Here is a 26426-nt window from a genome sequence, read left to right on the forward strand (position 1 = left end):
GTGGCCAGAAAGTATTGCTGGACTTCTGCTCAGTGTCATCCATCGCAGGGCCCCGCAGCGGAAGGCTGGCAGGGGCCACCCCAGGCCCTCCGAGCGGCCCGTGTGCCGATCCTGCTCCCACCTCTCCATGGCAAAGTCAGGGGCCTCTCTGGCTTCGGGGCCGTGGGAGCTGCTTGCCGCAACAGCCAAGGGCTGGGAGCCGAAGGGGAAAGGGCTGTGCCCGCTGGCCGAGCTGGCTGAGGCTCCCCGGCCCTTCCCGGGCTGCCTCTCTCCCGGCCTGCTTTTCCTGCCAGCAGCGATACCTGATCTGTGCACATTGTGCAATGGAAGGAGGAGAGTGTTCGGCTCAACTTGTTCTCTATTCATCACCTGGGAGCCAGTCCTCTTCCCCCCTCCCTCCCTCCCTCCCTCCTTCCCTCCCTTCCTTTTGGTCAGCCACACCTGAGGAGAACTTAAAGCCCAGACTGGGGCTGCCACAACCCCACACGCTCTTCACTGCACAGCCATGAAGTCCAGCAGCAGCGGCTGCCCCCTCCTGCTCTCTCTGGTGGGGCTCCTCTTCTTGGGAGTGCAGCTGCCGGGCACATCTGGACAGAACGTGACAGGTGGGTGTGGGTTGCAGCTCTTCAGCAGGAGACGGCAGCCTCATCGGCCAGCCGGCCCAGCTGGGCCAGCAGGCCCTGCCCATCCCCACCACCCCTCCAGGAAAGAGTCTTTGGCCCCTGTTCTGTCTGAGCAGTGGGCACACGGCCCAGATTCCAGCATACGGGACACCCAAGCCCCCACTCAAGGGCATCAGGCGTCTGCTTGCCACTTCCTTTCCCTTCACTCAGGGCGGGGAAGGGGAGTTTCCTCAGGCCCAAAGGAAGGGCGCCCTAGATGAGAGAAGGAAACCCAGGGAGCTACTTCTCCCCTGTGCCTTTCCCCCTTGCAGAAAAAGCCGGCACATGCCCTGAGACAGAGACGGTGACGAACAGCAGGAACTGCACGGAAGAATGCCAGTCTGACCTCAGCTGCGAGGAGAACCTGAAGTGCTGCCCGACGGGTTGTGGGATGTCTTGCCAAACCCCCAACGGTACCGCTTCCAGTCATTTCTCACCCCCACTCACAGCCGCAGCTGGGCCTCTGAGCAGGCAGGCTGGCAAACCCAGGCAGTAGCTGGAAGGCTGTCCGAGGTGGCTCAGGGCCTTCGGAGCAAATGGTGTGCCTGGACGCTGACCCTTGGAAGGAGGAGCCAAGGCCCAGCCCAATGGCCTGGCTGGCATCCCGTAGCAGCCACAGTCAGGCCTGTTTCACACACCACGGCACCTTCTGTGTGTTTAACATTAACACATAATCAACACACATTTGCCTGCAGGCTCCTGGGATCACAGGGTAGGCACAGGCGTGGTGCGTGTAATGCATGGAGCGTGTGGGGTGAGGGAGGGGCGAGGGCCTGCCAGAGCCCATGTCAAAGCCCTCCGGGGAGACTGGCCTGTGGCGCGGCAGCACAGGAACGGCTTCCCCGGCGCGGCTTGCAAAAAGCAACCGTGGTGTGCTGCGATGAAAGGCTTTGTGAATGGCGAGGGGCTGTGGCTCGGTGGCAGAGGACCTGCGGTGCACGAAGGTGGTCTCAGGGTCAGTCCTTGGCAGCCTCTCCAGTTAACAGGATCGGGCGGTGGGGAAAACCTCCACCTGCGCCCCCAAGGAGCTGCTGCCAGTCCAACAATGCTGACTTGGATGGACTGACGGTCTGATTCCGCTTCAGGTGGCGTCATGCACTCGTCGTGTGTTCATGATGTCAGCGGCGCACTGTGAGACCAGCCCCAGGGAAGCTCCTCCCACGCTCCTCCAGGCACTACTGCCCTGGTGGGCGCTCCTCAGCTGTTCCTCTTGGCAGTGGTGCCTCCACTCTGTGCCCAGGTGGGCTTCAGTCCTCCTCACTGGTCCACACTGGATCAGCATGGCCTCTGCAGCCAGCCAGGAGGGCTTCCAACGGTGAGCCAGAGACGTTCCCAGGAGCCTTCCAGCGCCACTTGCCTGTGCATGGCAGCCCCAAGTCAGCACACCATTCTAGGACCGGACCTCGAGCCGTTCCTCCAAACGTAGTTTGCCTCTGTGGTGCCAACGTTTATCCCCAGCTGTTCAGCTGGCCAAGAGAGCCTTGGCTGACGGCTACCCTCAGCACCGCTGATGATCAGCACGGACCGTGACTGTATTGGGAAGTCTCCTGTCTGTGCAGGCCCCACTGCAATCTGGTCAATGGGGCTGATGCAGGACAACCCCCCAGTGTGTTTGTGCCCCATGGATCAGCTTCGGCAGCCTTTATCCTACTCCACTGCCCTCAAGATTGCCTCCCCCCCCCCGGACCCCTTGGAGTGCAACAGCTTCTGCTCCTTGTGGGGACGTGGCTCCCTGCTGCTCTGGAATCGCCATTGCGCGGCTGCAAGGGCAAGAGCAGAGCAGAGCCCGGCATTCAGGCCTCCAGCTTGGCTCCTGGGCCTCTCAGGACCGGCTTTCCCTCGAAACTCTCCTGGACGTGACGGATCCCCTCCCCTCTTGCCAGAAAGGCAAGTCGGAGATGCTCCATGGGGAGGAGCGCAGGACTCTGCAGCCGGGCATTTCAGCAGGGCCGCCCCCTCCAGGAGGGGCCTGGAGTTCTCCCGGAATTTCATCTGATCCCTTCCCCCGGAAGAAACGGCACCTTTGGAGGGTGGGCTCTGTGGAATCCCACCCCTGCTCAACTCCCTTCCCTCCTCCCAAATTTATCCTACCTAGGTGTCACCCTAAACTCTCCAGGAATTTCCCGAGGAGAAGTTGGCAGCCTTACACCCAACTCCGGGAGCCAGCTAGACACCCTCTAAAAGAAAAAAGGTTCCAAATGTCAACAATTTAACACACAAGTGCAAAACAAGCACATCTGGGCTAGTCCGGCTGCACCCCCAGCTCCCAGGCTATGGCCCCCCAGCTCAGGGCTAAGGGCTCCTTGGGTCTGGCTGTTTGGTTCCTGCCTCTGTCCCCACTCCAATGAAGCCCCTGTAGAAGAATATTGGTAATACCAACAAAGCAGGGGGAAGGAGAAAGTGTAGCAGTTTGAACTATCCTTCATCCTGAGGGGAAGCAGCAACCAGTGGCAGCTGCAATGGTGCGATGATTTTCCAGACTCTATTCTTGGTTTTCTGGGGCTCCCAGTTCAATGGTAATGTAGCAGGATGGCCAACCCCCAACTGGCCACCCCTGGGACACTGGGGTTGGGGGGTTGCAGAGACTTAGCAAAATGGAGTCCCGTGATGTCACAGGACACTTTACGATTTCCCTGAAATTCTATTGTAAAAACCAAAGAATTTCAGGAGAATCCTAGACTGACCATATCATGGTGGTATCATCTCCAGTTACATAGCTAGAATTAATATCCCAACATCCCAGGAGGCCATTTTGCCCCCTCCCCCTCCAGTGGTGGCAGAAGTGAGAGGTTGGCCACCAAAGCAGGCAACATGGCCACCCTTCAAATGGGAAACACAGGAATAGCATTGCCAGGCTGGGCCTGGCAGCTGCAGGAGAGTTGGGGAGGGGGGTGGGGGTGGAGTCACAAGCTTGAGAATGTCACTTTTGGGGAGAACCTGGAAGCGACAGCTCAGGGTCAGGGTTGGTAGGCATAGCGTAGAAGAAACATCTAACAAGCTTTTCTCATCTCCACCAATAACCACACATAGCTTGTAAGCTGAGTCTTTGCATATTGACTTAGAAACAAATCCCACTTGCAGGGGAATGATCTGATATTATGCCCTGTGATCTCATATCCTGTGTTGCCACATCCAAGTCAAAGGTCAGCTCCTCCCCATCCTGTGAGGTCACTTCCAACTACCTTAATTCAGATCTTAAATTTAAATTTCTCACTCCATATCAGTCTCCCCACCACCACCACCCTTTTTTCTCCCTCCTTACTTCACTCGTAGGCTTCTGTATGCATGAGTTCTGTCCTACTAACTTTGATACTAAATATTTCTGCTATTATAATTGGCTGGAAAAAAAAACTGAAAAACAGTTTTCAAAAATCATTTTCAGGTTTTTCTTAGTGTTAAGGAGAAGGAGAAACACCCTGAGGACCCACCGAAGAATGCCTGCCAATACCATTCCCACCCGTCCCCCTCTTAAGCCCCAGCCAGCCTCTGGCCTTTAGTCTCTTTACCAGGCGACAATCCATTTCTCTCCGTCTCTATGGTATACCAAAGGAGAAGCAGACAGCCTAGAGCATCCACCCTCTGTAGCCAATCTAGGACTTCTGTTTCTCCAGGTTCCGGGTGGATCCAACCATCCTCCAATAAAAAATAGGTAAATAAATAAATTTTGCTCAGTAGTGGTATTCAGAGTGTCACAATTAGAATGCTTATTACCAATAGAGAAAAACAACTGTGAAAACTTATTAATTAACCAGTGTGATTGATCATTTAATAAAGCATTTAAATCGGAACTATGTGGAGTGGTGGGACGAGGGCAGGATCCAACCCTCTGTCTTTATCCATATAGTTCCCCCTCTGGAGTTGCCACTCCCTCCAGGAGAACTGACCTGTTTCTCCCCAAAAGAGACATTCTCAAGCTTGTGACTCCACCCCCACCCACCCCTCCCCAACTCTCCTGTAATTATGGGAGAACTGCAGGCCTCAACTTGAGGTTGGTAACCCTAGTTAGCACCACCACACCAACGCTGGCAGGCAGATTCCTCATCAGACAGGGGGGGGGGGTTAGCGATTCCGGGGCCCTGGGCCAATGTCAAGGAAGACTCGGCTTCCCAGTTGCCTGCCCGCGGGGCGCGACAACATCACTTCTTGAAGTGATGGAAGGAAGCAACAGGTCCAACAGCGGCCAGCTCTCTAAAAAGCATCCCCAGGCGTGACGTTTGTGTCTGGTAGACCAAGACGGGTAGCTGTATTTGTCTGTCTGTGGCAGTAGAGAAAAGAGCAAGAGTCCAGCAGCACGTATAAGACCAGCAACATTTGTAGCAGGGCATGAGTTTTCGTGAGTCACAGCTGAAGAGTATCTGAAGAAGTGATCTATAGGACTCATAAAAGCTCGTATCCTACAACAAATGTTGTCAGCCTTATTTGTGGCTGGTTTTTAAAGAATTAGCCCCCATCACAATCCGTTGCTTCTGCTTCACACCAGAAATGAAGTCATTTTCTAGTGTGATGGGTGGCCCACTGCAGGCCTGCCTCCAGACTTCCAAGTGCCTCTTCCACCACCCCGCCAGGCTGGTGAACAGCTGTGGGGGGGGGGCAGAGACTGGGGGCAGGGGAGCACGCTTGGAGGTTCAATGCTCCGGAGGGGTTTTTCCCTCTCTGCCTTCTCTTGGTCTTGTCAGTTCTATTCTCAGCCTTCTCTCCTACACAGGCCCCAGCCAGGGATTCCAGGTGCCCACCGGTGACAAGCAACCTCCCAGAGGTTTACCTGCTTGCCCACTGGTTGCTGGTGACTGGTGACTGGCCACTGGGACCCTGGGAATATGCGCGGTGTTCACATTCCCAGCAGATATGATGACATCAGTTCTGGATGGGGCCTCATTGTGCTGGCCATGGGAGTGCTCCCATGCTTCATTTGGGGCCAGTTCCCAAAGAACCAGCCTCATGCAGAGTGCAAGAGCGCTTCCACGGCTGGTGTGATGATGTCACTTCCCAGAAGTGACATCATCACACAAGGGCCAGGAGCACCAGAGTGATGATGTCACTTCCCAGAAGTGACATCATCACACAAGGGCCAGGAGCACCAGAGTGATGATGTCACTTCCCAGAAGTCCCACACAAGGACCAGGAGCACCAGAGTGATGATGTCACTTCCCAGAAGTGACATCATCACACAAGGACCAGGAGTATGCATGCAACCACAGAGCCAATTCTTTGAGAATGGGCCTCAGACAAAGCTTGGGAGGCACTCTTGAGAGCCTAGTTTGAACGACAAGGTTTGAATGACAGTTCCAGGCGGGAAACTGTCCACACGTGTCCAGATGATTCTCCACCAACATGATGGACAGAAACTGAAAAAGTGAATCCGCGACTGACACAGTGTACTAGAGTTTGACCTGAATGGCACATTTCATCTTTTTCTGACAGAACGACCAAATGTTGCAAGAGGCAAGCGCTCGCTTTGGGGGCTCCTTTCAGTCCTTGCATGCATGTTTGGCTATTGGGTTAGGTTAGGTACATACAGCTCAATGTGTGCGGGAGGTGGGGGTTAACTTTCATTTTTAAATTGGACGCAGCTTGAAAGGGAGCCAGGATGCCCAAACCTGCAGCAGTTTCAAACAAGGTTTTATTTACGGCTCCCCCATCCCACTCTGCGGAGCTCAGGCGGGTCTCCTGCTCTTTCCTGTAGTCTTGCCTTATTGTTCAGAGTAAAGCCATTCCCTGTGAACCTGAGAAGACCGCAGGCATTGATCTGAGTGGCTGCACAATTGCTCAGGAGACAGCGGGACTTTGGGAATCTTCCCGTATTTCGCCCAAGATCCACCCTTGCCTTTCACCAGTTCTAGCAGTCGCTCCGGTGGAACAGGCTTCCTCGGGAGGTGATGGACTCTCCTTCTTTGGAGGTTTTTAAGCAGAGGCCAGATGGCCCTCTGACAGCAATGCTGACTCTGTGAACCTGGGCAGATCAGCAGCATTCGATATGGTCGACCACGATCTTCTGACCCACCGCCTTGCCAACGTGGGGATACAGGGGATGGCACTACAGTGGCTTGTCTCCTTTCTCCACGGTCGGGGACGGAGGGTGGCGCTTGGGGAGAAATTGTCATCCCACCACCCATTGGTGTGTGGGGTCCCGCAGGGGGCAATACTCTCCCCATTTTTATTCAATGTTTATATGCGCCCCCTCGCCCAGTTGGTGCAAAGTTTTGGACTTGGGTGTCACCAGTATGCAGATGACAGCCAGTTATAGCTGCTGATGGACAGCCGGCCTGGCTCGGCCCCAGATGCCCTAGAGCATGCTTTTGAGGCCATGACTGGATGGTTGAACCAGAGTCGGCTGAAGTTAAATCCCACAAAGATGGCGATCCTGTACTTGAGTCGTGGGAACGTGGATTTGGGACCCTGACTCCCTACTCGTGATGGGGCGGTGCTTACACCAACCCCGAGGGTGAAGAGTCTGGGGGTGATCCCGGATGCCTCCCTGGGAACGGAGGCCCAGGTCGCTGTGGCTGCCAGGTCCTTGTTTTTCCATCTTCGTCAGACCAGGCAGCTTGCTCCCCATCTGTCAGCCTGCAACTTAACTACAGTGGTCCAAGCAATGGTCACCTCTAGGTTAGACTACTGTAACGCGCTCTATGCAGGGCTGCCCTTAAGTCTGATCTGGCGGTTGCAACTGGTCCAAAATGCGGTGGCATGGGTCATCACTGGAGTGCCGGGAAATGCACATATAACACCAGTATTGCACCAGCTGCATCGGTTACCGGTGGAGTACCGAATCAGATGCAAGGTTCTGGTTTTAACCTATAAAGCCCTATGTGGACTGGGACCAGCATGTCTGTGGGACCGCCTCTCCCCATATGAGCCCCAGAGGATGCTTCGTTCCAGTGAAAAACAGCTATTAGTGGTCCTTGGTCCCGGGGAGGCCTGCCTAGCATCGACCAGAGCCAGGGCCTTTTTGGTCCTGGCTCCAACCTGGTGGAACGCTCTGTCTGAGGAGACCAGGGCCCAGCAGGACTTGCTATCCTTTCGCCGGGCCTGTAAGACAGAGCTGATCCACCATGCGTATGGTTGACACTGGTTGAATAGAGGGGGATCATCCCTCCCTATCAGGAAATAGCTACCCCCCTGACCCTTTGTGATATGCTTTTAGGGGCAGTTGGATGATGGGTTATATGAATTGTTTCTGTGCTTCTGCTTTTTATACTCTGTATTTTAGATTTTAAATTATATATTATTGTCTATTGGTTTTAAAGTTGAAATGTTAATGTTTTTTATAATGTATATAATGTAATCCGCCCTGAGCCCACTGATGTGGGGAGGGCAGAATATAAATCAAATATAAAAAATAAAAATAAGAGGGAGGGCAGGAAGGGTTACATCAGGGCTCTCATGGCCCCTTCTTACATGCTCAGGGTAATGCCAAATGCCACTTGAGGTCATGTAGCAGTTTTCCCTAGGCCAGTTTGGCCAGGGATCCTGAGGGTGTTTTGCCTACTTCTGGGCATGGAGCAGGGGTCCCTGGGTGTGTGAAGAGGTAGTTGTGAATTTCCTGCATTGTGCAGAGGGATGGACTAGATGACCCTCGAGGTCCCTTCCAACCCTATGATTCTATATATTGTTGAAAACTTTCACGGCTGGAGAACAATGGTTGTTGTAGATTTTCTGGGCTGTATGGTCTTGCCAAGACCACGGCCATACAGCCCGGAAAATCTACAACAACCAACCTATGATTCTATGATTTTCCCTTAGATGCTCACACAGTGATAAAGCCCTGCAGCTACTGGAGAGGTGCTTCCTTGGGCATCAGAGGAAGAAACTGGGGAGAGAGAAAGAGAAGGGTTGAGGGAACAGCCAGACTCACACCCGCATGCTGGCGCCTCTTCAGGTTAACCCGGAAATAACAGGAGAGGCTCTCTATCCTCCCAAAATTCTATGGTAAAACCAGAGTTTTTGTGAAAACTGGTGTCCCCTCAGCAATGTGCTGATGTCACTTCAGGGTGCACAGGAATGACATCAGCATATTGCAGAAACGTGAGGCTGTCACTGGTGATGTTGTCATGAGTTGGCAACGAGGTCCCCCCATCGGTGGGTAAGTCTCCCAGCAGCAACCTGAGCTGTAACATCTGTGCGGTGTCCTTTTATGCAGTGGTGGCTCTAAACAGCACAGCTGGTAGAGCTGCCTGGATGGGAGGTCTAGTATAGTGAGACAGGAAACAGGAAGCAGAAGGCTGAAGATTGGGCCTGTTGTAATATCTACAGTGAAATGAGTTTGGAACCAAAATTGTACTCCGTTGCTTGCTCCAACCGTTTGTCGCACTGAAATGTTAGTCACTGCCTGCCCTTCTCTCCTTGCAGATAAACCAGGTTCCTGCCCAAAGACTTCTGGTGTGATTTCTATTCTGGGCTTTTGCAGCCACAAATGTATGACGGACTCTGACTGCAAGGACACTGCAAAGTGCTGTCAAAACGGATGCGGCAAACGGAGCTGCTTAACCCCTGACTTCTGAGGTGAGGGGCTTCTCTTGGAGCCCGTGTGGGCAAGGCCTGAGGGTGGCAGAGGCAACGGCGGGGGCTGGAATGCCCTCACATTGCCCGCAGAGAGACCGGGGGCGCCCCATCCCACCCAACCCAGCCTGGACAAGCCCTGCTTGTGTTCATGTGGATTTCAGAGCAGTGGCACACCCACACAGTCATACACACGCCACTCCAAACAGCACACAGGACTCCCCAGGCCTGCCCTGGCTTCTCAGGCTGTGCAAGAAGGAGCCACCGAGCCAGAGAGACGTGTGGAGAGTTCACTGCTGAAGCAGGAAAGAGTTGGATTGCCTCGCCCCAGATTCCATAGCACTTTGGGTCAGGCACATTTCTCTTTGCATACCACATTTGCACACCGAGGAATGCAGGGCTGCCAACTCCAGGTAGGGAAATGCCTAGATATTTTAGGTGTGGAGCCTAAAATATCTAGGGATGGGTTTGGGCTTGGGGTGGCTTGGGCTTGGGCTTGGGCTTGGGCTTGGGCTTGGGGGGAGAGACCTCAGCAGGGTAAAATGTCCCCAAAGCCACCCCCCAAAGCATCCATTTCCTCCAAGGAGAACTGATCTCTGTAGTATATAGACCAGTTGTCGTTCCAGGAGATCTCCAGGCCACACCTGGAGAATTGCAACGGGGTACACTATTCTGTAAAGTTCCCAGGTTTACCCTGCCTGGGAAAGAAATCCGGGGCCTGCTTGCTAGGATTGGGCAACTGATCAGGGCCTCCTCGCAAGCTGAGCCGTGCAATATCCATTATGGCCCTCCTACATGGTGGCGTTCAGCAGTGAAAATTAACAAGGTGTTTTCCCTGGACCAGTGCCCACATGCGCAAGGAAAATAGCACATGCCCTTTGAGTGAGACGGATGTTAAAACAAACAAAAAGTCTATTGAGAATGGGAAGCCATTGGTGCAAGTAAGCAAAACAGAATGTTCTATAGAAATACAAAATATATAAGGCGCCACCTGCATTTACAGTATAGCGCTTCAGCTGTGATGCCTTTCCCAAAGACTCCTGGGAGATCCTGGTTCAGTGAATAGACTAAGAAGTCCCGGTTCTGAAATCCGTCACTCCCCATCCCACAGAATAACTGTGCAGATATGCCGAGGAAGTAAAAACTGAAGCGAGAGAGAGACAAGGCCTAGGCCACAGCAGTCACTGCAGCCAAGACCTTCCCGCCACCTGCGGACATAAGCCATGAGGTTGAGACCCCCAACCTTGGCTGGTGTGAACACAGGGAGACTGCTGCTGCTAGAGCAAAGGGCTTCCCACGTGGGGACGGGCATGGGCAGTTTTCCCAGGGACGCTGCAGCTGTCAATACAGCACAGTGGTGAAGCAGCTTCCACAGGTTCCCCCATCATTACCCTGCCCGCCTCCCGCCTCTCTTCTATAGGGCTGCCATAGGGTTGCCACGTCTCCCAGGCAACCGGCAGGTATTTACCAGTGCTTTTTTCTCCCTGGCCTCTGCACAAGGTCATCCTGCTGGACGCGGGGACTGCTCCCACACTTCTTGCCTAGTGGCAGGCAATCCCTTGGCAGCTTGCCACCTCCCACCAATCACCAGCGATCGGTGGGCGTGGGGGCAAACCTCCAGGAGTTTTCCTGCCACTGGGGGGCACCTGAGAACCCTAGATAAGGATGACTGAAATAATGTTGTGAACACTCATGATATCAGATGTCTTCCGTATGACTTGGCCTGTCTTGTGCAGAGGGTGAAATGTTCCATTTTAAGCCCACCCTAACCGTTCTTCAGATAAGCAGTGCCTTCTCTCCCCAGATGCAGCCCAGGCTCTTCAGAGCAGTCACAGTCGAGGAAGCTGCTGCAGCTGCGGAATTGGTCCCGGTTGGGACAGTGCCTCTCCTCTTCCTTCCCAGCACCTCCTGCTCTACCTGGCGGCTTCTCCACCTTCTGCTTCCTGCTGCACGGGACCCCAATGGAGCCCTTGAGGCACTTTCCCAGTAAAATTCTCTCTCTTCACAGCAGCCCAGGCTCCTGTGGTTTTGTCCGCTCCTTCCCTCGGAGTCCCAGCCACCCCTGCTTGGCACAGACCCCGAGTGCCTCCCCGCCAACATAAAGCATGCCAAGGAAGACGGTACAGGCACTTCCCTGTAGCTGCAGGGGGGGGGGCTCTCCTGTTCCTGGCATGGGAGGAAAACAAAGGCAGCCGTTGCTCAGGTGGTAGTCCAGCATGAGTTCCAAAGATGCCCCAGGGCAGTGATGACAAACCTTTTTGAGCCCGAGGGCCCAAACGGCAACACAAAACCAACTTATTTGTTTCAAAGTGCCAACACTGCAATTAAACCTGAATACTGAGGTTTTAGTTTAGAAACAACAACGCATACAGTTGTCCGAACTAATTAACATATTTTGTCTTAAAAGAGCTCCCCCCACCCCCTCACCCCCGTCACAAATGAAAGTAAAGGAGCAGAGCAGAAGGAATCCAAGCAGCTTGCGTCCCTTGGGAGCTCAGCACCACTCGTCTTGCGCTTGGAGGAAAAGGAATCACGTGGGCGGGGCCAAAACCCACGCCTCCAAATGAGCCCTGGCTCGCGTGCCCACAGAGAGGGCTCTGCATGCCGGCTGTGGCACGTGTGCCATAGGTTCGCCATCGCTGCCCTAGGGCCTCCTCTCTGCCGCTGGAATAGATTTCGGCAATCGCAAGTCTGCTTATAAGCTTTAAAATAGAGATTTCCTGCTTACTCCCCTGGCCAGCCACAAATAAATAAAATGAGCTTATTTGGAGGAGCGAAGAAACTCTGCTGAGTCTGAGCTGCTTGTTGGGCTAAGGTTTGCCATACTCATTGCTCATGTGCTGAGCTCTCACAACGGAGCTGAGAGGTCTTGAAAAGTGCGTGGCTTCTGGAGATGTAGGTCAGTTCTTGCAAAGGTGAAAGGAAGATCATAGAAATGTAGAGCTGGAAGCCACACCCAAGGGTCATCTAGTCTAACCCCCTGCACAGTGCAGGAGACTCACAGCTACCATGCACACCCCGTCCCTCTAGGGATCCCTGCTCAATGCTCAGAGGAAGGCAATAAACCTCCAGGATCCTGCCTGAACCCCAGGATGCAGTTTGTTCTTGTTGTCTTTTTTATATATAAACTGTATTTTTATTGTATTTTGCTTGTAAGTAGCTTTGGGTCCTGTTAGGGAGAAAAGCGGCCAATAAATACACTAGAAAGTGGCGATCTGCATTACCCTGGACACATAAGAAAGGGCCACAAGATTCAAACACCGGCTCATCCCTTCCTGCCCTCCCTCTCCCCATCTGCCTAAGTTCATACTGAGTCATTGAATCAGCATTGCTGGCACGTAGCCATCTAGCCTGTACTTAAAAACTTCCAAAAGATGAGAGCCCACCACCTCCCAAGAGCCAAGCTACAAGTGATGAATGACACTTGAACGGCGTGATCAAGTGGAGCGCAAGTGAACAGGGAGGGATACACGTGAGTCTGTTCACTTGCCATTCAAGTGTCATTCGTCACTTGTAGCTTGGCCCTGAGTCAGGAAGTTCTTCCTAAAGTTTAGCCGAAAGCAGTTTTGCTTTAATATTAACCTGTTGATTCTGTCCAACCCTCTGGGGCAACAGAAAGCAGCTCTGGTCCATCCTCTATGGGACGGCCCTTCAAATATTTGGAGATGGCTGTCATATCGCCTCTCAGTGTCTCCTCTCTAGGCTAAACATACCCAACTCCTTCAACTTTTCCTCCTAGGACGGTCTCCAGACCCCCCCCCCCTCTATCTTTGTGGCCCTCCTTTGGACATGTTCCCACGTCTTAAACTGCTGTGTCCCGAACTGAATTTGCATCATGCTTCAAAGTAGGAAGGGAAGAAGATGGACCTGAATGTTGAGTGCCACCCCCTCCTGCAAAGGGCAAGTGGTGGCACATCTCATGCTCGGGGGGCAAGCTGGGAGTTTTCCTGAGGCTGTTTCCAACCTCGTGCTTAGGAACACGCTTGGGGACAGAGAAAGGCAGTTCATATCTTTTTAAATTGATTCATTTAGAACATTTATATACTGCCTCTGCAGAGACCTGATTGAGACAGCTCACAAGATTAAAAAAAATCAAAAAAGCAACAGATGTAAAATTATTAATATTAGAACTGAGAGCTGCTGTAGCACAATGGTTAAGTGGTTTGGCTGCAAATCAGCACTCTACTGGTTCGAATCCTACTACTGCCATGAGTTCAGTAGATGGCCTTGGGTCAGCCACTTCTCTCAGCCCCAGCTCCTGAGCTGTATTGTGGGGATAATAATAAAACTAACTTGTTCACCACTCTGGGTGAGGCACTAATCTGTTGGGGGGGGTATAACTGTGAATTTCCTGCATTGTGCAGGGGGTTGGACTAGATGACCCTAGAGGGCTCTTCCAACCCTATGATTCTTTGACTATGACTCTAACTAGCCATAAAATGGCCCAGACAGATCCACTTGAAGACTGGATGAAGACAAATGTTTTGTCCTGAGGGGCAATGAGACTCAAGATGTATTACATGATGTAAAACCAGGTGAGCAAACAGTATGAGACAATAAACAAAGTAATAGGAACAGGATAACGAGAATTAGGAAACAATGTAAAAAAGTATCAGACATGGTAAACAATGCTGGAAATGGAGATGGACAAAACATATAATGAACACTGGAATAGACTACAGTTCGATTCCTCATAAAGAAGCATCTGCCCGAATTCTGCAGCCCGATTCCCTTTTTGAATCTGCCCTCCTGAACAAATCTGTTTTACACAATCTGCAGAATGATAGAAGAACGGGAGCCTTTCTGGTCTTCGTAGAGTCTCTCCACACGAGACCTCTTACATGAGGACGCTCAAGTGAAGGGAGACACAAAGTTACCCGGGAAACATAGTTTGAAAAGGCAGAGCCGAAGGTCCTGTCAGTTTCACCTCTCTGCAGGAAGGTGGTTTAAAAAGACAAAGCTGGCCCAGATCACTCCTCAGAGATTTCGTTAATTTCATCGTCGCCTCCCCCTCCCCCAAAGATGAAATTAACAAACCCAGTTCAGCCTGTTTGTGGCTCAAATTGGCCCACGGTGGCGCTCCTGAGGCGGTGCAACGATGTCAGTGACGTTGTCGCGCCGCCCCAGGAGTGCACCCAGGAGACCCGTCCCCATCCCTTTCTCCTCTGCCGACCAGGTATGTGGAGGTGGGGAGCGGAGGGTGAAAGCGAGGAAATGGGATCCCTAGAAGGAAGCCTGGGGGAAATGCCAGGAATGGACAGTTAGTTGTCTGCTGGACAGCGTCACGGTCTGCTTGCCATCACTGACGAGCACCAGAGTCTCTCCATCCAGGGTGCTGAATTGCCCAGCTAGCAAGACCCCTGAGGCCCCTGCCCAGAGGCTTCCTGGACGGAACACTGGGGGGCAGCGGGGAGGGAGAAGACCACCACCCAAGGCAAGCAGGATTCAGGGCCAGAGCTCAGTTCAGCCTCCCCGCTGTTTCCTGGGTGCAATTGGAGGAAACGAGGCTCGTCCCACAAGGACCCGCAAGTTCAGGGTTCCAGAGGCAGGGCATGAAGGAGCCCCAGAGCTGCCAGCCCCACCCCTGTTCACGTAGGCAGCCTGGCACGGAGTCTGCTGGGCACGGCTCTTGCTCATCCAGAAAGGGCCGGGGTGTCTTTTCGGAGCCTTCCCAGCGAGCGTACCGCGTCCAGTCTGCATTGGTGCTGGTGGTTTAGTGTGATTCGAGACAGTCTCTGCAGTTGGTTAAGGCCTCTCTGACATTTAATTGATTTATTGCCTCTTGCCCTAGGGAGCTGGGTGGAACCTGAAACTGGGAGCAGGCTGGAACATGAGTCATCGGCCCCTCCGGAAGGGTTTTCCTCTCTCTTTTTAAACTTTAAAAAAAAATCTGTAACATGTAGCCTGAAGAGGGTTTTGGTGAACTTGAAAGCTTGCCCTCCTTCACATGTCATATGGCATGGATTGTGCTTTGATATGTAGAGGGCCTCACATGCTGTCAAAAGCACTATATTAGCGTGGAGTACTATTAGTAATACCATTTATACCGTAGGTGGCTTCTGAACAAGTGTACAAGCACATTCAAGGCAAGGTCTCCTAGCTACTTTTAAGCATGTCAACTGAATGGAGCCTCCACAAACCTGCATGTTCTGGGGCAGTTTATCTTTGAACACCAGCTGCCAGTGGGGGGGGGGTTAAAATGGGAGGGCCACTGCCCCTCGTGCTCTGCTTGAAGAAAGAGGATGGGGGAGTAGATGGAACCTTCATCTGAGCCAGAGGGCTCTTCACTTGCATTACTGTTCAGCTGTCTTCACAACAACCCTGTTGTGTGTGTGTTATATGCCGTTAAGTTGCCTCCGACCTATGGCGACCCTATGAATGAAAGACCTCCAGAACGTCCTATCATTAGCTGACTTGCTTAGATCCTGCAAACTGGATGGCGTGGCTTCTTTTCCTACTGCCTTCCACTTTTCCCAGCATTCTTGACTTTTCCAGAGAATCTTTTCTTCTCATGATGTGACCAAAGTACGAGAGCCTCAGTTTTGTCATTTTAGCTTTTAGGGAGAATTCAGGCTTGATTTGATCTAGTACCCACTTATTTGTCTTTTTTGCTGTGTGTGGTATCCACAAAACTCTCCTACAGCACCACATTTCAAATGAATCAATGTTCTTCCTGTCCGCTTTCTTCACTGTCCAACTTTCACATCCACACATAGTAATGGGGAATACCACAGTTTGGATAATCTTGATCTTGGTCCCCAGAGAGACCTCTTTATCATCCTTAAGGATCTTCTGTGGCTCCCTCAATATCATTATATTGCTGCCACGGATTACCTATCCAGCCAGTCCATGATTGATCCGTCTGTTAGTGATTATACTGAGGCAGGACAAAGTTCGCTTCTAATTCCTGAAGGCGACAGATCTGGACGTTTCACATTAGTGAGGTTTTGAAGGGAGAGGGGATATGCGTTTCCCAGAGGCGACTGGTCAGGACTTCATCTGGGACGTGCCCTAACCCTGGACCCCCTCCTCATTCCGAGGGGCTCCGTTGCAGGGAAGTAACCTGAAGTTTGTTTTTGTGTTGCACGGTCTCACTGGGGGTGTGGCCAAAGGGGCATCACGCTGCACTCGCATACGTCCACCTGAACCAGTGCTCTGTTGACCGTAGCACCTTCCCTGGCTGTGGCCCCTGCGTCTCCTGAAAGCTTCCTCCCCTCTTCACTGCCTTTCACAGCTACTGTTAGCCGTGTGAGTCTGTAGTTGCAAAACAGTAGAGAGTCCAGTAGCACCTTTAAGATTATCCAACTTTACTGTAGCATTAGCTTTTGAGAACCACAGCCCTCTTCGTCAGATGTATCTGATGAAGAGAGCTGTGGTTCTCGAAAGCTGACAATGCATCTGAAAGAGTCCAGTAGCACCTTTAAGACTAACCAATTTTATTGTAGCATAAGCTTTCAAGAATCACGTTCTCTTCGTCAGATGCATGGAGGGAAGAAGGAAACTGGTCAAATATAGAGGAGGGGAGCGGGGAAGTAGGAGAGGGGGGATGTAAACAACTCCTTTGACATGGAGATGCAGACAGCTCCTTTTGGTGTGGGGATCAGTTTGCTTGTGTAATGCATCTGATGGAGAGAGCAGTGGCTCTCAAAAGCGTATGCTACAATAAAGTTGGTTAGTCTTAAAGGTGCTACTGGACTCTTCATTATTTCATAGCTACAGCAGTGTACTCTATATAAAGGATCCATTTCATATCATTTCCAGCGTCCCATCTTTTGTTAATTCCCTTCTTTATTTAAAAAAAGAAGAATGATTTCCTATTCACACCTTGCAGAGTATACAGGGGCTTTCTGGGGCTTTCATTCTGCGTAGCAGCCAGCTTTAGGATAATTTTAGGTGAGTAGCCGTGTTGGTCTGCAGTAGAACAGCAGGATTTAATCCAGTGACAACTTAGAGATCGACAAGATTTTCAGGGTGTGAGCTTTCGAGAGTCAGGCTCCCTTCCTCGGACACGTCTCTTGAAAGCTCACACTCTGAGAAGCTTGATGCTCTCTAAGGGTCCACTGGCCCCAAACCCAGTCAGCTTCAGGTTCACCTCAGTTCTTGTGCCTGCAGAGCTCATTCTAGGTTGGAGCCATGCCATGCCTGGAGATGGGCCTCCATTCTCCCCCGTTTCCTCACCCTGGGACTGGGACACACGTGGGTCTCACCAGCAGTCCAAATAGTGCCTCCCCCGTGCAGACCCAGGCCAAGAGACTGGAGGCCACATCTCTCCACATGCCACAGTCCCAGTTTGAATTGATCACGAGGCACGCAGGAATTGAAGAGAAGCCACAGCCCGCCTCCCACTCTTATAAGGGGGAGAGATGCCAGCCTGGCCCAGCCTGTGTCCTCCGTAACGTGTGGCTCCTGGGCCTGGAGTCTGGACCCCGAATGCCATATGGCTGGTGGGGAAGAGGGGTATGTTGAGCCTCAGTGAAACGCGGCGTCTGTGGGGGAGGCAGCAGCAGAACAAACTGGCCAAGAGGTTTGGAGCCGACTGGATTCCTGTTGGAGGCGTGTTGTTCTATTGTCCTCGCACTCTATTTGCAAAACTGGAAGGCTCAGTCCTGACTGTCTCAGCCTCTTCGGTTGTGTGACCCAGCTCCCTCTTATCCTCCCTTCACTGACCTCAAGAAACAATAGGAAGGGCATCACCCCCAAACCAGGTTGCAGTTAGCAGAGGGAGGAAGAAAATCTCTCCTGCATGGCAAGTTTAACTACACCCATTTCACTCCTGCTCATTTTATCTCTGCCCCTTTGTCAAGGGCACTGAGAATTCACTACTAACCTCATTTATCCAGGAGTTAGTTGTTAGTCTGTAGTTACTATTTTGTAACCTCATTTATAACTCCAAACCATGAATGATAATTCCAGAGGGAGTAGCCAAATTACACGGGAATCTATGGTTGTTGTGGGTCTTCGACAATACTTCGACAATACACGGGAATCTGTTTGGTTAGCCTCTATTGGGCAACTGGACTCCCAAGAGAGCAGCACAGAGCTGTTCTGCTACAGGGGGCTGTACTTTGGGCAAATAGGCAGGAGAGGTGGGCAAGGGAGCAGCAGTGGAAGTTTCCAAAAGAGGCTGCTTGGCTTCGCCAAAGGTGGGCATGGCCCCCACAGCCACCTTTTTAACAGTAGTTGCCTCTACAGTCCTTAACAAACATTTTGCTCCAGGCCACAAAAAACCTCTTCTGCTGATTTTTGCATATCAAAGGTCTTGGAATGGTAGGAGTGGGATACACAGGGGTTTTCTGTTTCAGTTGGGAGCCCTAAACTTTTCCCAGAAGAGAATGAGAAATGCTGTCTGCATTGACCAGGCAGGCTGTTTTCTTTCAAGGGGGAAGTATTGCAGGGATGCCCGGTTTGATCAGGGAGCACAGAAGCATGTTCTGGGCCTTGGAGAGGTTCTTTGCAGTTGTGAATCTTTCACCCCCTTCTGAATGGCAGTTTACTGGCAACCAGATAGTACCCTGTGGAGGGACACTCAGTCCAACCAATTTGTACAATAAAGCTATCAAAGCCTGTCACCACACTTACACATATGTGTGAACATACATTCAGACTGGCATGGGGAATTAGCCGGCATGTTTACACTAGGGTTCCCATGTCCCTTTCCTCTCCTAGTGGGAGCTGGGGGTCCTGAGACTTACCTCTGGAGGTGTCCTAATGCATGCGCTTTGCCCGTATGTGATCTCAGAACGGTGTGATGGCATCACTTCTGGAAAGTGTCGTCTAAGCTAGCAGCATAAATGTGAGAAAAATGAGGAACAGAACAGAGGTGAAGTGAGTACAGATGGGCACGAACCTGAATACGAACTCCAAAAAAACCCACGAACCAGCTCAGTTTGTGGTTTGCGAACCAGTGGCTCGTGGAAGCTCATTTCCACGAACTTCCACAAAGTGGTGTACTGGTTCGTTTGGTTCGTATTAAAGGGCAGTTTAAATGGCCATTCCCCCAGGGAAATGGCCATTTAAACTTTTCCTGCCACTTGCAAGCAGCAGGGCCCTTAAAACTATCAGCTGGCCAGAGGCAGGGGGGATCCCCCCTCGCCACCTGCCAGCTGATAGTTTAAAGGGCCATGCCGCTTACAAGCAGCAGGGCCCTTTAAACGGCCAAATCCCACAAACCAGCCATTTGAGGGGCAGGAAGGCTGTTTTTGGCCTCCTTTGCTGCCCTGTAGGCCCGCGCAGCAGCGGAGGAGGCTGAAAATGGCCTTCCCACCCCTCGCAGGAGGAGGGGGAGGAGGCTGCAGCTGCAGAGAAGACAAGGTAAGTGTGGGGCTGGGGGTGGGGGGGAGCTGGGGTTTGTGGGGTTTGGGCCATTTAAAGGGCACTGCCGCTTGCAAGCGGCAGGAAAGGGCCCTTTAAACGATTAAATGCCCCTTTCCCTGCTGCTAAGCAGCCAGAAAGGGGCATTTAAACCCCATGAACCATGAACTGGTTCGGGAACTTGCCCCAGTTTGTGAGAGTTCATGGTTCTTGGTTCGTGGAAACCCACGAACCATGAACCGCATAGTTCGGGTTTTTTGTGGTTCGTGCCCATCTCTTGAAGTGAAAGAGATGTCCAGTCTTCCAGATACGAGGCCCTAAATAGCAGACTTAAGCAAAAATGCTGACTTTCTGTGAGCAGAACCACAAGTGACAAAAGGCCCAGGCTGGACACTTGTCAGCTTCCCTCAAGTTTTGCTGGGAAATGTCGGCGTCCTGGTCTTGCAGCTGGGCTCTCCGACTGCTGTCCAATGGACTTTTCAACTGTCACTTGTCCAACATTCCGCCAAGCTGCCTACATTTCCCGCCAAAACTTGAGGGAAGCTGACAAGTGTCCAATCTGTGCCTTGTGTCACTTGTGGTTCTGCTTTGTGTTGTGCAGTGTGGATTAGGAAATAGGGGGATATAGATTAAGATGGAGAGCAAAGGTCTTTCCTCATCTGCATTAGAAATCAGGATGGAAAGGAGGAGAGATCCAGTGCATTGGGAAGTCTGGGTTGCGGTCCTGCTGGAGCCAGGAATCAGACTCCAATCACCGGCCTTCTAAGCCAGGTTTATAATATTTTGGAATCCATAGAATAATATGGGGGTTCTTTTTAGAAAACAAAGGATTGTAAGAGAGGATAAAGGAATAACGTGAGAGTTGGGCAACTTATTGGGGAAGAACTGCAGAACCCAAAGTGTATTTGATAGGATTACCAGAGAAAGATTGCAAGATGCTAAGTTAATTGATATGGAGTCTGTCTACACAAGACATCTTACAAGGGACACTCAAGTGCCTTATTTTCTTTGTGGTCTTATATACTAATGTACTCTGTATCCCTAGCAATGCATGTGTATCTACAATTGGAGAACAAGTGTAAGATCTTTCACTTGAGCATCCCTGTGTAAGATGTCTTGTGTAGAGAGACCCTCAGAGCCAAGCTACCAGTGATGTCTTACCCAGGTTGGACACTTGTCAGCTTACCTCAAGTTTTGATAGGCAATGTAGGCGTCCTGGTTTTACAGCTTGGCTCTCCATTACAGCTAGAAGACCAGGATGCCTACATTTCCCATCAAAACTTGAGGGAAGCTGACAAGTGTCCAACCTGTGTCAGGCGTCACTTGTAGCTTGGCTCTCATCAGTTACAAGACAGTTGCAACACAAAAGGCCTTGTGCTGGCTGAGTCATATATTCAGCAGGAACTTTGGGCAAAGGGAAATTCTAAACTGGAAATTCCCAGCTGTCACAGAGCACTCAGTGGCCAGATTATATTAATGGTAAGTGATTGCCTACTAATAAACGGATAACTGTGAGGAGAGACATCTTTGCCCTCCAGCCGGGTGTGGCTTGATGACTTTTGCCCTATTGCACAACTCACCCCCCTCAGTTTCTCCCACTAAAAAACTTCCTAGAACGCTTTTCTGTTGTTCTACTGCAGACCAACACAGCTGCCTACCCACAACTTTCGGGAAAGTTGTCATTGCTGCAAGATCAAAGAACTTGCTTGGCAAAGAAATGCGATGTTAAAGGACAATTGTGGTCTTTGGAGGGATTTTAAATTTTATGTAAAAAGACTTTAACGAAAGAAAAACATATTAAGATCTTTACCATGGTAAAAATGATAGCAATATAGTGTAATAATAATAGCTATGAATAAACGGGGGGGTTCGAGTGTTGTTGGAAGTCAACAAAGAAAAGGGGGAGGGGAGGGGGGTATATATCTATGTAGAAGGGTTAATTTGGATATGTTTAATGTATTAATCAATTATTGTATATTGCCTCATCCAATAAAATTATTTTTTAAAAAAAAGAATTTGCTTGGCTGCGAGTTCGATCTTGGGACACAAAATGCGGCAATTGCTCCCCACGCTCTGCTTGCCTGGCAGGGGCTGGGGGTTTATTCACTGTGTTACCTACACAAGTATGTACATTCAGGCTAGGAGTGAGGGGTGAGCAAATGCAAGAAGGGGGGTGGGCAACAAGACCATTATATATACACTAACATAACATCAGACTTTGTATGCAGTCAAATGAGGTCAATACACATCTGCAAACAGCCACAAGTGACAACTCTGAAAGTTCAAAGAGAGGCCATCCAGGAATGCCAATTAACAAAATACAAGCATGCCTACCCAGGAGGTCCTTAATTATGCAGAAAAACAGTCCAGTCATAGAATGTGGAACCTCTCCCTCATCCAGTGGGAGGCTGGCCCACTGACCCTCTTCCCGGAATGAACCTCCAAAAATGAGATCTCTTTAGCATTCAATGGAGGCAACTTTCCAAAATGTCTCTGTAAGCAGGTGCCAGGTTTTTGGACCCCAGTAACTGGTTTCTGGATGGCACAGAGTTTCATAGCCAGCAGAAAATGTCCCCTGCCTTATCCTGCAGGAAGAGGCTGTCCTTTCGTGGCAGCTTTACCAGGCGGTGTGGTCACCACTAGAGATGGGTACGATCCGCATTACGATCGAAAAAATCCCACGATAATGGCGATCGCGCCATCGGGACCTGGCGGATCGTGCTTGACCACGGCCAACGATGCAGCGATCGGGGGGTGGGTGTCGACCGGGGCTTGATCGAGGTGATCGTGCTCGGATTGGGAAGCCAGACACTCAGGCGCCAGCAATCTATTCCCCTGGCAACGGAGCCAGGGGAATGCCTGAGCTGTGTTTGCCCTCCTTCTGTCTCCCTGGAAACCCAAATGGAAGCCCAGCTTTCGTTGATCAGCAGGGCTTCCTTCCAACCATGGAGCAGCAAAGCAGTCACCAGTTGGGAGAAGACAGCCAGAGGAGGGAGGGGGTGTTCTGTAGCCATGGGCACTCCAATCTCATCCCTGCAAACCCTGATAGGCAGCTCTGACGGCCAAACGCAGGCCAGACCCCCCGCCCCCTGAGGCAATCATGCCTACCTAGGACCTTAATTATGCCGTGGAAAAACAGTCCAGTCATAGAATGTGGAACCTCTCCCTCATCCAGTGGGAGGCTGGCCCACTGACCCTCTTCCCAGACCTCCTCCTTCCTCACATGCAGAATGAACCTCCAAAAATGCGATCTCTTTAGCATTCAATGGAAGCAACTTTCCAAAATGTCTCTATAAGCAGGTGCCAGGTTTTTGGACCCCGGTAACTGGTTTCTGGATGGCACAGAGTCTCATAGCCAGCAGAAAATGTCCCCTGCCTTATCCTGCAGGAAGAGGCCGTCCTTTCGTGGCCGCTTTACCAGGCGGTGCGCTCACCATTCTCTTCCACGAAAGGTTTTCCACTGCACTCGTCTGCAGCCGCGCTCAGTCTCTTACGTGGCAGAATCTCCACGAGGAAGAATCCACTTTGAAACCAACCAGCGGACGGGCTTCGGAGGAGCCGTGTTGCTGCCAGGCCTTCCCGGTCTGACCCGGCAGCTCTGCTGATGTCAGGGTGGCAGCTGCAGGTGACAAATTGGGGCTTGGATGGAGCCAGGCCAGCTGGATCCTGAAGGAGTGGAGAGCCAGTCGAACGCTGCCAGAGACCCGCTCGGAGGGAAAATCCTGGCGCTTCCATTCATCTAAGCATTTGCCATTGTCCTAGGAGGCAGGTCCACCCCTTCCGGGGCCTCACTAGCCCATAAAGGGTATATAACCCAAGGAGAAGGAGCTCGGCATCGAGGCGGGTTTTGTGCAGCTCCATGGAGTCCAGGACTGTCCTCCTTCTGCTGGGACTCGTCATACTGGCGGCCAAGCAAGGGCTTGGGGGTAAGTGCAGCCAATGCACGTTATACTGGTTCAGAGCAACCTCCGCTCTGAGTCTGTGTTATAAGGGCCAGACTACACATTTAGGTTTTAACGAGTTGGGTCCTGGTCGCCCGAACCCAACACAGGTTCCTTACTGCCACACAGCGGCTGTGTGGAAAAGCTTTTAAACGATAAAGGAGACCCAAAAAGGGCTTGGAATGCCCCAGCAGGGGGGGGTGAGGGCTCCTCCCCACAAGTTGTTTTCCATGACAAAAGAACACCAGTGGAGAGTTATTTCCAGGTTTTTGCTGCTCCACATGGAGTACTCTGCAAAAATGGGGAAATAACTCTCCTGTGGCACTGTTACAAACCCAAACATGTAGTTTGGTCCTTAGAGAGAGACAGAGACAGAGACAGAGACAGAGACAGAGAGAGAGACAGAGACAGAGACAGGACAGAGACAGAGACAGAGACAGATCTGTCCTCCTCTATGCTCTCAAATATGCAAGTGGGAACCCTCCCTGCCCCCTCTGGTAGCAACCTTGTGGGGTTTTGTTGGGGTCAAGGGAGGCTAGCAGCATCCGTCAGTTGCTTTGCTGCCTCTCCAGAGCATCGTCTGGTAGGACTTTGTCAGCCCCTTAGAAAGAGCCTGGGCCAGAGGAAAGCAGGAGGGAAGGGCGGACAGACAGGTTGCAGCGTCCCTTGCTGGGATGCTGTTTCTCCCAGACTGGTCCCAGGAGGGGATTTTGTCGCCCTATGGTGCCTCCTGCAGAGAATGGGAGCCTCCGCATCAGCGTTGTCTGCTTTGTGAAGAAAGACGAGAGCTCCCTTCCCTCTGGCACTGACTATGACATTCTCCTGCCACGCGGGAGCCCCCCTTGCCCTCAGCTCCAGAAGAGAGATTGGCAACCTCCAAGTCCTCAGAGATGCAGCAGGCCCCCTTCTGGTCTCTCTTTGCAGCTGCCACTGGAACGAGGAGCCCCCTCTTCTCACCGCCTGCCCCAGAGAAGGCTGGCAGGTGCCCACCGGGCAGAGATCAGGACGTGCACCCCTCAAAGCTCCACTGCCTCTTGGACGCCTCCTGCCCCGGAAGCGAGAAGTGTTGCAATGTGGGCAGGATGAGGGTCTGTGCCCAGCCGGCAATGGGTATGTGGCGCGCTGGGGAGGGGGGCATGCTGCCGGGCACTTCTTGGAGGGGGGAAGAATGAAGCTCAAAGACTTGGGCGGGGCATGCTGGGCTGCTTACAGCAAGGGGAGCAAGGAAAGGTTTGGGCTGCCCTGAAGAGGGGATTCTTCCAGGAGAGCCTCTGTGCCAGCCTGGACCCTGGGGGTCAACACAAGGCGGGCAGGACCTTCCAGCTTGGTCAGAATGTTCCAGAACTACTCAGGGCTGAACTTCAGCGGGGTCTTTTCAAGGCTGCGGACCAAAACAATAGCCTTAATCCATCCTGAGTCTCAGTGAGAAAGGTGGGCCATTTCGACGATTTCTACGATTTCTATGACATGATTGCTCTCGTCAAGTATTTAAAAGGCTGTCACTTAGGGGAGGGAAGGGAGCTGTTCCTGTTGGCAGCAGAGGGCAGGACTTGCAACAATGGGTTTAATCTACAGGAGGGAAGGTACTGGCTGTGCATTAGGAAGAACTTCTTCACATTAAGAGTAATCCAGCTGTGGAATCGGCTGCCCGGGGATGTGGTGGGCTCCCCCTCATTGGCAGTCCTCAATGGATGAACGCTGGTCGGGGCTGCTCTAGGCTGTTCCTGCACTGGGCAGAGGCTTGGACTCGGTGGTCTGTAAGGCCCCTTCCAGTTCTATCGCTCTATGAGGATTCCATGTCTCCTTAGCACACGGATTGCCCACATGAGGGACTTTTCAGCTGCATGCTGACCATGGCTGCAAACAGTTAGAACTGGTTGCTTCATTCAACAGTCAACACAAATGCCACATCAATACTCCTTGTTCTTTATCAGCCATGGGGAGCATGCCCTGCCACGCCTCCCTGGCAAAGTCACATCATGTCCAATTACTTGTAGCCAGGCCCAGGAATCCAATTCAGGAGGACTTGATGCTTGCACCTGCTGCAATGTCAGGCCTTCCAGTTGGTCAGAGAGTTGCTTTGGAGCATGTTAAGATGGATCTTCCGAGCCACCAGGACCATCCCCTACAATGCCAGAGGGCAGGGCTGCCTAGCCCAGGAGTGGAATGGTGGGAGTCTCCTCCAGGCCTGAGACCTCTCCTGGCTCCGATGATACCATCTGCAGGGCAGCGAGGTGCTTGTGCGCTCTGATTTTGCTTCCTGGGACTGTGGCAAGTGCCAGAGACACTGCCCCTTTGTGGCGACAGCACTGTGCCAAGGGGCACTGTCTGGCAGAGGCTCCAGGAGCATTCCTAGCAGAACCTCCTCTTGCCAGAGGCCTCTGAACGCTCTGTGCCTTCCTTCCCCAGTGGGGGCCGGCTACTGTCCCAAGCTCTGCTCTGCTGTGGAGGAGCCCTGCCTGGTGAGCTGTCTAGATGACACCTGGTGCGGTCCAGGGGAGAAGTGTTGTAGAAATGACTGCCACGTCCGTTGTGTCGCAGCTGAATCAGGTAAAGGTGTGCATAGGAGCTGAATAGGGTTGCAAAATCTGGTTTGGGTAATTCCTGGAGGTTGGGTGTGTGTGTGTGTGTGTCTGAGAACAGCAAGTTTTGGAGAAGGACCTCAGAGGGGCGTAATGCGCTTGGCCCACCCACCCAAGCACCCGTTTTCTCCAGGGGAGCTGATCTCGGCAGACCACTTGTAATGCTAGGAGGTCTCCAGGCCTCTCATGGCAGGGGGCAGCCACAGGGCCCACTGCCCTCTGGCCTCTTTTGGCTTGGATCTGGCCAAGCGCGGCTCTGCGTTTGCCTTGGAGAGTCATGAGAACGATCAACCATGCACCTGCGCAGACCTCATGCTCAGGAAATGGGATTGTGGACGGGGACGTTTGGGTGTGGCAGGGCTTGGGAGGGCAGGCTTTGCCCCACTGAAAAGCTGGGAGGCAGGCAGTGTGGGGTCTGTGAAGGCCACCAC

The 26426-nt window shown here is 52.1% G+C and overlaps 1 protein-coding gene across 1 annotated transcript; it reads left to right on the forward strand.

The window, feature by feature from the left end:
- Positions 1–422: 422 nt before the first annotated feature.
- Positions 423–11171, forward strand: LOC129331021 (waprin-Phi1-like). Its single transcript, XM_054981342.1, has 4 exons — positions 423–605; positions 935–1075; positions 9012–9164; positions 10966–11171. The coding sequence occupies exons 1-3, from the start codon at positions 506–508 to the stop codon at positions 9161–9163; spliced, it is 393 nt and encodes a 130-aa protein (XP_054837317.1). The 5' UTR covers positions 423–505; the 3' UTR covers position 9164; positions 10966–11171.
- Positions 11172–26426: the final 15255 nt, after the last annotated feature.

Source organism: Eublepharis macularius, chromosome 5 (genome assembly GCF_028583425.1).
Source record: "Eublepharis macularius isolate TG4126 chromosome 5, MPM_Emac_v1.0, whole genome shotgun sequence".
NCBI classification, from domain to species: domain Eukaryota; kingdom Metazoa; phylum Chordata; class Lepidosauria; order Squamata; family Eublepharidae; genus Eublepharis; species Eublepharis macularius.